At 45.9% G+C, this 12,147-nt stretch overlaps 1 protein-coding gene across 2 annotated transcripts in view; it reads right to left on the minus strand.

Moving 5' to 3' along the window:
• Window positions 1-12,147, minus strand: part of RNF17 (ring finger protein 17) — a 218,453-nt gene that overhangs the window by 30,344 nt on the left and 175,962 nt on the right. For both annotated transcript variants that reach the window (XM_089775614.1, XM_089775613.1), the window contains 2 exons: window positions 11,619-11,738; window positions 1,434-1,514 (listed from right to left, as the gene is read on the minus strand). In XM_089775614.1, the coding sequence (XP_089631740.1) occupies window positions 1,434-1,514; window positions 11,619-11,738 (201 nt within the window). The remainder of the gene's footprint in view (window positions 1-1,433; window positions 1,515-11,618; window positions 11,739-12,147) is intronic.

A 12,147-nucleotide genomic window follows, 5' to 3' on the forward strand; every position in this document is an offset into this window, starting at 1 on the left:
GTCTCGTGGCGTGCATGCATACCCACATCTGGAATACATATAGAGACCATTACTCAAATATTGCCATTGGGAGAGTGATTCCTGGGGGCCTTGGAGCAGTAGGCTGTTGGAGGCTGTCAGACCCCACAGTGGGGTCCCAGGAGTAGAGATTTAGTCAAAGTCATGAACTGTAAATGTTTGACTAGCACTGTCCATGACTCATACTAAAAGTACCCATGACTAAATTTTAGCTTTACTCATTAGCTAATGGTAGGATTAAATGTGTTCTTGCTTAAATATATGTCAACACTATTTGAAAATTTAAATACATTGACATTTTAAATTACTTGTGATGTACTTAGGTACGTTAGGAAATATCAATTGGGAAGTGAGAGTGAAATACTCTCTGATTCTGAGACTGGGACAATGTTTGGATGCTGTGGCTTGGTGCATATTTGCATGAATGGAACCAGACCTTTATTGGAAGGAAAGAGATCATATTATGCTGCTATCTCAAGGCCAGACAGAGGTAGAATCCCTATTGGTTTCCTAATTTCCTTTAGCACATATACTACCAACTTGAAGAATATGTAATGTGGGGTTAGTTTATTGTGGTGGATGGAAGAACCAAAGGCCCCCAGGAATCACTTTCCCAATGGCCTCCAGGGCTGCCCTGTTCTGGCCACTCCAAAGACCACTGGTTGGACATTCCCCAGGGTCACTGCTCAGGTGTTTACTGCAGCCAGCAACACTGTTCACTTCTTGGGGAGTCCCCAGGGATGCCTGAACAGAAGCCGGTGCAGCTGACCAGGGGCATCACTGGAGCAGCTGGCCCTGGGGCCACTCCAGCAGTGGCCAGTGTGGCTGATGCCAGGACAATCCCCGGTATCAGCTGCCTGTCCATCATTGCCCAGGGCCAGATGCACCATCCACTTCTTGCTGCTCCGAACACTGCTGTTGGGCTCTCCTTGGGGCTGTCCCTGGGACCACTGCCCCAGAGCTGCTCCCACCAGATGCTTGTACAGCTGGTCTCAGCTGCTCAGGTGGCTCTGGGTCAGATGCATCAGGCACTACAGCTGTCAAAGAGATCACAGAAAGCCCTGGAATCCATGACATCTCCAACTTCCGTGAAAGGAGAGGTTCTAATATTGTTACATGAAAGTGGAAAGAACTCACATTAAGTTACAATGTTAACTACATAAATATATTCTGATATCTTTAAAAACTAACATGATCAAAGCCTAATAGGAATGACAAGAGTCACAGTTAAAGCAGACATCGTGTAATTTGTTGTCTTTATGCTATCTGTGACATACACATCCTGAGCTAGGTAGGAATTATTTTGTTCAAGAAAAGCAAGTAGTTTTATTCCTTCCATAAAATATGCCAATTATACGTTAAAGGAAAAAATGTTTAGAATTTTATTTCCTGTGTCTGAACATAAATTAAATTACCAGAAGATGTATTTCAACAACTCTCTTTGTCAGTAGTTCTTGAAGGAGTTCTACTGCATCTGTCTGCCAAAAATTTCCAATCTAGACAGCGGGAGGGGAAAACACAAAAATCTAAGACACTTCTAAAGATAAACAAGCATAGTGTACTAATTCATGTCTGGAGTATGCATTTTACCCATAATATTCTATAATACAAATTTCTCCTTAATAAAACCCAAGACTTATTTGACTCGTCTACTATAGTTAAGAGTTTTTGTAGCTCTCGCCTTCCTAATTTCTACTGTCATTTGGATTCATAGACTGAAAAAGAAATACAAGATTTTTCCTGCTTTTTCCACTCCCAATTGATTTTTTAGATTTGTGTAAATAGTACCATATGATAAAAAAATATTCGCTTTGTGCCTGCTCTTATTGGAATCTCCTTGTGGAAAGTTGGCCTTGTCCTTCCGAAAGAAAGTGATGCTCCTTTTTATTTCAGGATTTATGTTTTTCATCCTAAACTGTTCAAAACTGAAACTACAGTCTTTGTATATATATTCCAGGAGCAAGAAGATCTGGAGTTGAAAGAGACTCCTGGACTGGGCAGAACTTGAGGGGGGTTTTCTCCACTCAGAGAGAAGCCCACAGAAAGACCTAAAAAAAGTATTTTTAGAATATACTTCATTAGCTCTCAAAGTCATTTTAGAAAAAGTACTCTCACACTGTATGTTTATCAGGAATAGGTGCTTTCCCTATAGAAGAGAGAACATCTTATCTATCCCTCAATTATTGGCACTGCCTGCTAAAAAGTTCCAACTTTTCGCTGTCTTTGTCATTGTTCTTACATTGTGGGGCTTGGCCCTCTGTTGTGCCATGTCAACCACAAGGGAGTTAAGGTTGAAGATGTGTGAAGAGGAAATCCATCCCTTTGGCGAGAATGAAATATTTCTTATCCGCCCTCTTGTTTGCAGGGACTGAGGCTGATGTCTGCCATATGTCGTCCACTATCTCTAAAATAGCCTCATCGATGGGCAAGGAAACCTTAGATTTTTGAGACGGTTGTAAATTCTTTAAAAGATGGTGCTGCTTCTTTTGCACCTCCATAAGCTGGACCTCCTGACTGGGGGGTCAGAGTGTTGAGATGGCTGGGATGCGATTTGTGTGAGAGTGAGAGGGTGCGTGTTGGCTGGAATAGGGGAGTCAACGCAGCTTCGTCTCGAATCTGATCAGTGACAGCAAGGTGACCAATGCCAGGAATAGTGTGACAAGATGGAATGATGTGCCAGGTGATGTTCATAATAGGTGTGACTGTGGTGGCAGTTGTAATAATGTCTGGTAGGCGAGGAATGTCTGGAGGAGAATGTGCTCCTACAATCATCATGATAGTGAATATACGCTGATAGCATGGGAGATCTGAGTGACCTGGATCTGGATCCTGACAACATAAAAGATAGAGATATGTGTAGCTGCTGATAGTAATAATGGGGTGAGAGAGAGGAGGAAGTTACTCATCTTGGGCAGTAACGACGGTTCTTTGAGATGTGTCCCCCCGTGGGTGCCACTGTAGGTGTCGGGCTTGTCCCAGCGCCGCAGATCGGAGATCTTCTCAGCAGTAGTCTGCTGGACCGCGCATGTGCCTTGGCCGTCTCGCGCCGTTCGCATCATTTTCTGATTTTGCACGGTCCGGCTTCCACTAGTTCCTCCTGAACACCAAAGTCTGAAAAATAAAAGCAGATACTCCGAAGCGGGGAGGAGGGTGGGTCATGGAGCACCCATGGGGACATACATCTCGAAGAACCATTGTTACTGCACAAAGTGAGTAACTTCCTCTTCTTCTTCGAGTTGTGTCCCCAGGGGTGCTCCAACGTAGGTGACTTCACAGCAGCAGATTGGGTAAAGGAGGTGGGTTCTGGAATTATCATCTCACCGCTGTAGAGAGAACAGCGGAGGCCACTGCTGCGTCAGTCATGAAAATATTGGACAGTGCATAGTATTTTGCAAACGTGAAGTCGGAAGACCATGTGGCTCCTGGAAAATGTCCTTAAGGGGAACTCCCTTGAGGAAAGCAGTGGAAGTTGCCATTGCCCTTGTTGAGTGGGCTCTAATGGTGTGTGGAAGCAGCTTATTCCGTAATGAGTAACACCGTACAATGCAGGAGACAATTAGCTTGGATATGCGTTGAGATGATAGAGGGAGACCCTTGGAGCGGTCAGCTGTGGAAACTAATAGGCACCGAGACCTACAGAAGTTCTGTGTTCTATCCATGTAAAACGCCAGTGCCTGACGAACGTCCAAGGTTTGTAGTTGAGCATGTTGTTCTGAGGAATGTGGCTAGGGGTAAAATGTAGGAAGGTGTATGGGTTCATTTATATGAAACTCCGAGTTAACTTTAGGTAAAAATGTAGGTGGGGGGGCGTAGTATGACTCTCTGAAATATAAATATTGTGTATGGAGATGTCGCCGAAAGAGCAGACAGTTCCCCAACCCTGCGTGCCAATGTTATTGCCAAGAGAAAAACCTTTGTGGTTAGGGAGGATAAATTTCAAGTCGCCAAAGGCTCAAAATGGGGGCCTCATTAAGGTGTCCAGGACCAGCTCCAGATTCCAGGGGTCGGGAGGCTGTCTATTGCATGGAAAGAGATTAGCCAAGTCCTTCATGAATCTTTTTGTAATCAGTGTGAAATAATAGAATAGCCATCCAGAGAGTGTTGCAGGGCTGTGATTGTCACTAGGTGGACCTTGAAAGAAGAGAATGATAGCTCCGAATGCCTGAGATAGAGAATATAGTCCAAAATGCGCTGCAAAGGCAATGTGTTGGGGTCTAGGTTGCTGTCCAAACACCACAAGCAGAATCAATGCCATTTATGCAGGTAAGTGGTCTTCTGCTATGTAAAAGAATGTGTTTAACAGCCTGGGAACAACTCATCTCTGTTTGTTGGAACCAACTAGGAACCATGCCATCAAGGAGAGGTGCTTGGGTTGAGGATGTACCAAATGCCTGTGGTCCTGCGTTAGCAGATCACATCATCTGGGAAGGTGATATGGAGGATAAGGCAACATGCAGAACAGGTATGGGAATCACATCTTACGTGGCCAGAATGGTGCCATCAATATTACTCTGGCCCCATCCGTGGCTATCTTTTCCAGAACTTTGGGAATGAGAGTAAAAGGAAAGGCATACAGAAGGTGACGATTCCAGTCGAATAGGAGCGTATCTCCCCTGGACCTCAGTCTGATTCCTGCCCTTGAGCAATACTGAGGGCACTTTGCATTACGATGTGGGGCAAAGATATCTATGGATGGAAAAGCGCACAGAGCATGTCTGGGTGTAGTTCCCATTTGTGATGTGCTATAAAATGTCTGCTGAGGGCACTGACTATAACATTGTCCTCGCCAGGGAGGTATGCTGCCATGATCACGACTTTGTGCTGCTTGCAACAGTTCTATAATCATATTGCTTCTATGCCAAAGGACAGGAACGAATCCCTCCCTGTCTGTTTATATAATATACCATTGTCATATTGTCGGTGAGAACACACACAACAAGGCCACGAATAAGAGGGAAAAAATGTTTGCAGACGTTGAAGACGGCCCTCAGTTCGGGGAAATTGATGTGCTGTAAGGACTCCTGTGCAGACCAGCGACTTTGAATCTGACGGTTCTGTAAATGGGCGCTCCAGCCAAGCAGGGATGCGTTGTTCACGACCTGTATAGTTGGTTGAGGTTGGTGAAAGGGTATTCCACCCAACATATTGTCGGGGATGGTCCACCATGTTAATGATTCTTTGACATGACGAGGCACCATTGCCATCCTATGAACTTTGTGCCTGTTTGGCGTATGCACCGTGGCTATCCAATACTGAAGGCACCTGAGGGGTAGTCTTGCATATGCCACGATGTACATCGTAGCTGCCATATGTCCCATGAGTCGTAGACAGGTAAGTAGTTCTGGGACTCGTGGAGAGAACTTGCATGAGGTCTTGGATACTGTAGAATCTGTTTATGGGTAAGTATGCGTGCACTGTGGTGGAATCGAGGCATGCACCTATGAATTTTAGGGATTGCTGCGGTGTCATGGATGTCTTTGGAATGTTGATTGTAAGTCCGAGTGCCTCAAATACTGCCCTCGTGTTGGTAGCATGAAGTGCTTCATTGAATGGGGGGGGGGGCTCTAAGCAGACAATTGTCTAGGTAGGGAAATACGATGATTCCTGACTGTAGTAAAAATGCTGCTACTACTGAGAGTGTCTTTGAGAAAACCCTGGGAGCTGAAGGAAGTCCGAATGGTACAACTTTGTACTGGAAGTGCTCGGATTCCACTTGAAAGCGTAGGAAGCATCTGTGTGCCGGGTGGATAGTCACGTGAAAGTAGGTGTCCTGTAGGTCGAGGGATGCAAACCAATCTCCGTAGTAGAGTGCTGAGATAACAGTTGCTAAAGTAACCATCTTGAAGCATTGTTTGCGAAGGTACCGATTTTAGTTGAAGGTCTAAAATTGGCCTCCAGCCCCGATTTCTTCTGGATAAAGAAGTAGTGGGAGTAAAATCCTTTTCCTTTGAAGTCCTCTGGAACCCTCTCCACTGCTCCAATATCCATAAGATGAGTCACCTCCTGCCTGAGAAGAGACTCGTGAGGGGGTCCCTGAAGAGCGACGGGGAGGGAGGGGCAGATGGAGGGAGTGAAGTAAAGGGGATGGTGTAGCCTGATGTAATTAGCTGTAGGATCAATCGGTCCATGGTAATGGAGGTCCATCGTTGTTGGAATGGCCTCAAACGATGGTAAAAAAGTTTGGTGGTATCGCGTTGGTAAGCGGTTAGCGGAGTGGTCTGCAAGCCCTCGACTGACACATCAAACCTGCTGCCTGGTGTTTTGCTGATTGGAGGTTTGCTGATTTGTGGACGTCGTCTCTGCTGTCATTGCCTAGGGCGTTGGTTATATTGGCTATAATGAGGTGTTGCATATGAAAAGGGTCTTTGTCTGTTTTAAGGTACGTAGCGTTTTCGACGATGAGGATAAGGAGGTGTGTACATGCCTAATATCCTGAGAGTTGTCCTGGAGTCCTTACCAGAATGAAGGACCTGATCGGTCTTGTCTGCGAAAAGGCTGTGTCTGTCCAAGGGTAAATCTTCTGCCTTGGACTGGAAGTCTTTTGATACTGCGGCATGATGCTCTCCACATAACCAGCAATGTGGCTGTGGTTCATGCCACTGCATCTGCAGTATCAAGGGTGATGTGTAAGGCCGATCGGGAGGCTGCATGCCCTCTTGTACCACAGCCTTAAGGACCTGACGTTTCCTGTCTGGTAAGTGCTCTAAGAGTGGTGCTAGTTTTGAATAAATCACAAATCAAAATCACAGTTAGCTAAGAGCCGCGTAGTTGACCATTCTTAAAGTGGCCGATGAATAGACCTTCCTTCCTAAAAGGTCTAAGCGTTTGCTGTCCTTGTCTCCGCTGTTGTTCTTGTATTGCAGGACTTCGGCTCTCTGTTTTGCTGCATTGACAACGATAGAGTTAGGCTGGGGATGAGTAAAAAGAAATTCCATCCCTTTAGTGGGGACAAAATACTTCTTGCCCACTCTCTTATTTGTTGCTGGAGTTGAAGCTGGTGTTTGCCAGACATCACTGACTACTTCCAAGATTGCGTCATCGAGTGGTAATGCCACCTTTGCCTTCTGTGATGGTTGCAGATTTCTGAGCAAAAGGTGCTGTTTTTGTGGAACTTCTGACAGTTGTATTTCTTGGCTGTCAGTGATTCTTAAACAGTTCCTGGAACTGTTGCAGATAGTCTGTAGGTGATGAATCACCAGGGAAGACTGCATCATCTGGTGAAGACGAGGATACATCTGCAGGAGAATGGCCATGTGATTCTTTTTCTCTCTTCAACAATTGTCCCTCTTCTGGTTCTGATTGGTGTGTAATTGTAGGATCATTCTCAGTGGGAGTGAGCAGTCTCGTTCATGAAGGGGGTGGGAGAATTTGTTTTGTCATGCCTACCCTGAGTTTGATGACGTGCAGGCGATTTCCTCAGACTACACTCTGGGGAATATGAGTAGTGACTGTCATAACTACTATGCCTGTATCAACGGTCATAATACCTTGGGGAATATGTGTGTCCAGTCCTGTGTATGCCATGATGTCTGGAACCAGTGGAGAGTGTGGGCGATCTTGGTGACTGTGATCTGCCCCCTGAATGCGCTGGAGAGAGCAGTGAATATTGGTGCTGATGGTAGTAGCGTGGAGAGCTGGAAGTGCGAACTGGTGAATAGTGATGCGATCTCAAAGCATGGCATGCTGGTGAGTGTCCAGGATGAGGTGAGCGAACCGGAGATGGTGAAAGTGGTTCCAGTGAAAAAGAGGCACACTCAGGACTTGGTGATGGAGTAGGCCGTGCATGAGTCTTCCGGCACGCTTTAGTCGGTGCCAGTGTCGGTGTGGTGACGCCGCTGGTGTTGACATGCGTGCCAGCTGCGCATTCTTGTGAAATGCTGATGCCGTCGCTAGGTGGCGTGCCAGTGCCGGCTGTGGAGCTGGTGCTGGCTGTGGCGGTGCCATAGCGAGAGGTGCTGTAGCAAGCGGTGCTGTGGGTGGAGCTCTCGGCGCCAACTGTGTCATCGGTGCTGGGGTAGGTGCCGGGTCTCTCGGTGCCAGTCTGGTTTCTGCTCCAGATGCCGGTGCCACATACGTCATTGGTGCCGGACTAAGTACCGACATGCTTTAGGCTTGTTTCTGTTTGTCGGGCTGGCGGATAGGAGCCGTTCCCGAAGTGCCCGGCTTGTTTCCCGTGCCAACCTGTGTTGGAGGTAGGGAGCGCAAGGGAGAAGGTCTCCTTTTTGTGTGGGTGGGCTTTAGTGAAGAAGGCCAACGTTTAGCAACTGCCAGAGATTCAGGGCAGGAGGAGTCGGTCGGCAGCGGCTGAAGTGCCTTGTCAAAGAGTAGCATTTCAGACTCATTTCTCTGTCCCGCCTAGCTCGAGCCGTGTGCTTGGAGCAGTGGGGACATTTCTGAGGGATATGTCCCTTGCCCAGACACCTTATACAATAAGAATGTCCATCTGATGCGGGCAATGGCTTGTGGCATGTGCCGCATTTTTTGAAACCCGGCATGGCTCAAGTAGTAATCGGCAGATATATAAACAAGAAGGTACACAACTGGTAAAAACCTTAACTACGAACTATGACTAAACTACCAAACTACTATTAACTTTCAACTACTTACAATCCGCTTTGTCTCCATTCATGACAGGATGGAACGCGAGAGGGAGCTCACTCAGTCTACAGCCAAGGATGGTCAGGAGGAACAGGTGGGAGATGGACCATGCACGATCAGAAAAAGGCACGAACGGCGTGCGATGGCCAACGCGCATGCACAGTCCAGCAGACTATGGCTGAAAAGATCTACGATCTGCGACGGTGGGAAAAGTCCAACGCCTACAGTGGAGCACCCACAAGGACACTACTCGAAGAACTATGGTAGTGCGGTGCGGTGGTGGTGGAGTGTCAGAAGGTGGGGCTGATGGTACTGGTGAGGGAGAAAGAGGCTCTGGAGAAAAGGTGATACGTTCTGGGTTGGGGGAGAGGGTAGTTAGTTGAGAAGCAGGAAGGGGTAGCGATCCGAAGGTTTAATCACTTTTGGAAGACTCTGTCACATCCTGAATGCAAGCTCCCACTAAGCAGCACACTTCTCGAGACTGCAGGTCTGGACATCAGATGGATGACTCAGTTCCTCTGAGGAGGGAGTCCCCAACCACCACCACCTGTCTTCTTTTGAGGGTGGTGGTCATGGAACCCCCATCCCTAGAACTGCGTATCACATACCTTCCAGTAGATGGTGTTCCCTTCTGATTTCTTCCCTGAGAAGTCCCTGACAAAGCATTCACCACCGTAGTGCGTGTGGAGAGAGCCTGAAAGAGGTTAATTACCTCTATACCAGGCATGTCCAAAGTCCGGCCCGCGGGCCAATTGAGGCCCATGTTCTGGTTTAATACGGCCCCACAGGTAATTTGGCAATATCTATCTTTTATGGCCCCCAACAAATCCATATGTATTGAGATGAATACATTGTAAAATCTCAGTTAATGTCAGTTGGTCTAAATCAGTTATAAATATATTTGGACACAACATGTATACTTGGTGTTATGTTCCTGTTCATATTTTTTGAACTTAAAAGTTGACAGACAACCTTTATTAACAATAATATGTAATGTACTTTACAATGTTCCTGACATATATTTCAGCTTCCTGGATTTTTTTTCATCTGGCCTTCAGATATGAAAGGCAGAGTGATTTAACACCTGTTTAGATTTGTCATCCATGTGACGAAATGAAAAGTATGCCGTTTGCAATAAACTTTGCATAAAATAGTTAATTTGCATTTAATTTTAATGGTTCAAAGAATGTCAGGCAAAATGGTTGGCCCTCACGCATGTTCACTTCATCAAATCTGGCCCTCTTTGAAAAAAGTTTGGACACCCCTGCTCTATACGAATGGGAGATACCTGAGTTGGCCTTCTTCTCCTTCTAGAGGTTACATGTTGCCAGTTTTCTTCTAGTGGTGTGCCCCAAGGATCGGTTCTTGGACATTTTTGTTTAAAATCTTTATTAATGACCTGAATGAGGGGATAGATTGTACCCTTAGCAAGTCTGCAAAAGACACTAAGCTGGGGGAGAGGTAGATACGCTGGAGGGCAGAGATAGGGTCCAGAGTGACCTGGACAGATTAGAGGATTGGGCCAAAAGAAATATGATGAGGTTCAACAAGGACAAGTGCAGAGTCCCGCACTTGGGACGGAAGAATACCAGGCATTGTTCCAGGCTGGGGACTGAATGGTTAAGTAGCAGTTCAGCAGAAAAGGACTCAAGGATTACAGTGGATAAGAAGCTGGATATGAGTCAACAGTGTGCCCTTGAAGCCAAGAAGGCTAATGGCATATTAGGGTGCATCAGGAGAAGCATTGCCAGCAGATCCAGAGAAGTGATTATTCTCCTTTATTTGGCTCTGGTGAGGCCACATCTGGAGTACTGTGTCCAGTTCTGGGCCCCCCACTATAGAAATGATGTGGACACATTGAAGAGGGTCCAGCGGAGGGCGATCAAAATGATTAGGGGGCTGGAGCTCATGACCCATGAGGAGAGACTGAGGGATTTGGGTTTGTTTAGTCTGCAGAAGAAAAAAGAGTGAGGGGGAATTTGATAGCAGCCTTCAACTTCCTGAGGGAGGTTCCAAAGAGGATGGAGAAAGGCTGTTCACAGCGTGACAGATGGCAGAACAAGGAGCAATGGTCTCAAGTTACAGTGGGGGAGGTCTAGGTTGGATACTAGGAAAAACTATTTCACTAGGAGTGTGGTGAAGCACTGGAATGGGTTAGCTAGGGAGGTGGTGGAATCTCCATCCATAGAGGTGTTTCAGTCTCGGCTTGACAAAGCCCTGGCTGGATTGATTTATCTGGGATTGGTCCTGCCTTGGGCAGGGGGCTCGACTTGATGACCTCCTGAGATCTCTTCCAGCTCTATGATTCTAGGAGTGGTGAGAATAGGTGAAGCTGATAGAGAATGAGAAGAGAGGGTCTGTACATTACTGATTTCAGCTGTCCTTCTAGATGGTTGCTGGCTTAAGAGACCATTGTTTGTACCTATTTGTATTATATAGAACTGCAATAGATTAAAGAATTGCTTTCAACTGAACTTTATTTTCCAGTTCTGCTATTAAATGAAATCAATCATTCACTCTTTCTGCTTTTCAGGCAGACTGTGAATAAAAAAAATAGTTACAAAACTACATTTAAACTACATATTTAGATCACAGAACACGAAGTCAAGAAGTTTACTCTTGTAAGTGTATGAGTACACTTACAAGCGTCCCCCCGAGTTACGAACGAGTTATGGACCAAACACTTGGCCGTAACTCGATCCATTCGTAACTCGGACCCCATTGAGTTACATGCGACCGCGCTGTTCGTAAGCGCGGGTTGCGTTCGTAACTCGGGGACTGCCTTTACAACTGCTCCATGGGAGCTTTGGTGGTAAGTGCGAAAGGTCATAACTCGACCGTTCGCAACTCGGGAAGCGGCTGTACAAATTTTCAGTCTGAACTCATAACTGAGTTCCCAAATACTGGCTAGATATGCAAAAACATCCTTTATTCCCTCTACTATTAATTAGTATATTAATTTTAGTAACTACAAAAAGTCTTCAAATTTAGTTTTTACTCACCGGCACTATTTTATAGAGCTGACATGGAATGCAAAATGTTGGAATGTCAGCATACAGCACAGCAGGATAGAGATGGCACTGAGGGATCTTCTCAACATAGCCATAGTCCACATACTGAACCTAAATAAAATAAATAATATTTTGTCTAAAAAAATATATTTTCTAAAAATGTTACCTCTTAGAACAAAGCTATTCTTTGGCAAATAGTCAAATCTCTTCTCTCTCAAAAAACACACCATGTTTCAAAGCTGGAGGTGGGGCTGGTACGTGGTCAAACAACAAGGGCCATCCTACCTTCTTCAGGCCGGTGTAAATGGGGAATCTCTCCAGACAGAGGTCATTCCTGTCATCATGGCTTCCTCCATGAGGAATTTACACAACCAAAATGTCCTACACTGTTCAGTCTTATGCAGGAATGGCCTGCAGATACTGCGTTTGGAAGGGACATGTGCTTCACATGAGCACTATAGACAGGTGTTATAGTAATCTGATCAGAATCACCTTGTGGCAGTTATTGAAAATTTAAAGC

This window comes from Pelodiscus sinensis, chromosome 1 (genome assembly GCF_052426305.1).
Source record: "Pelodiscus sinensis isolate ZL-2025 chromosome 1, ASM5242630v1, whole genome shotgun sequence".
NCBI classification, from domain to species: domain Eukaryota; kingdom Metazoa; phylum Chordata; order Testudines; family Trionychidae; genus Pelodiscus; species Pelodiscus sinensis.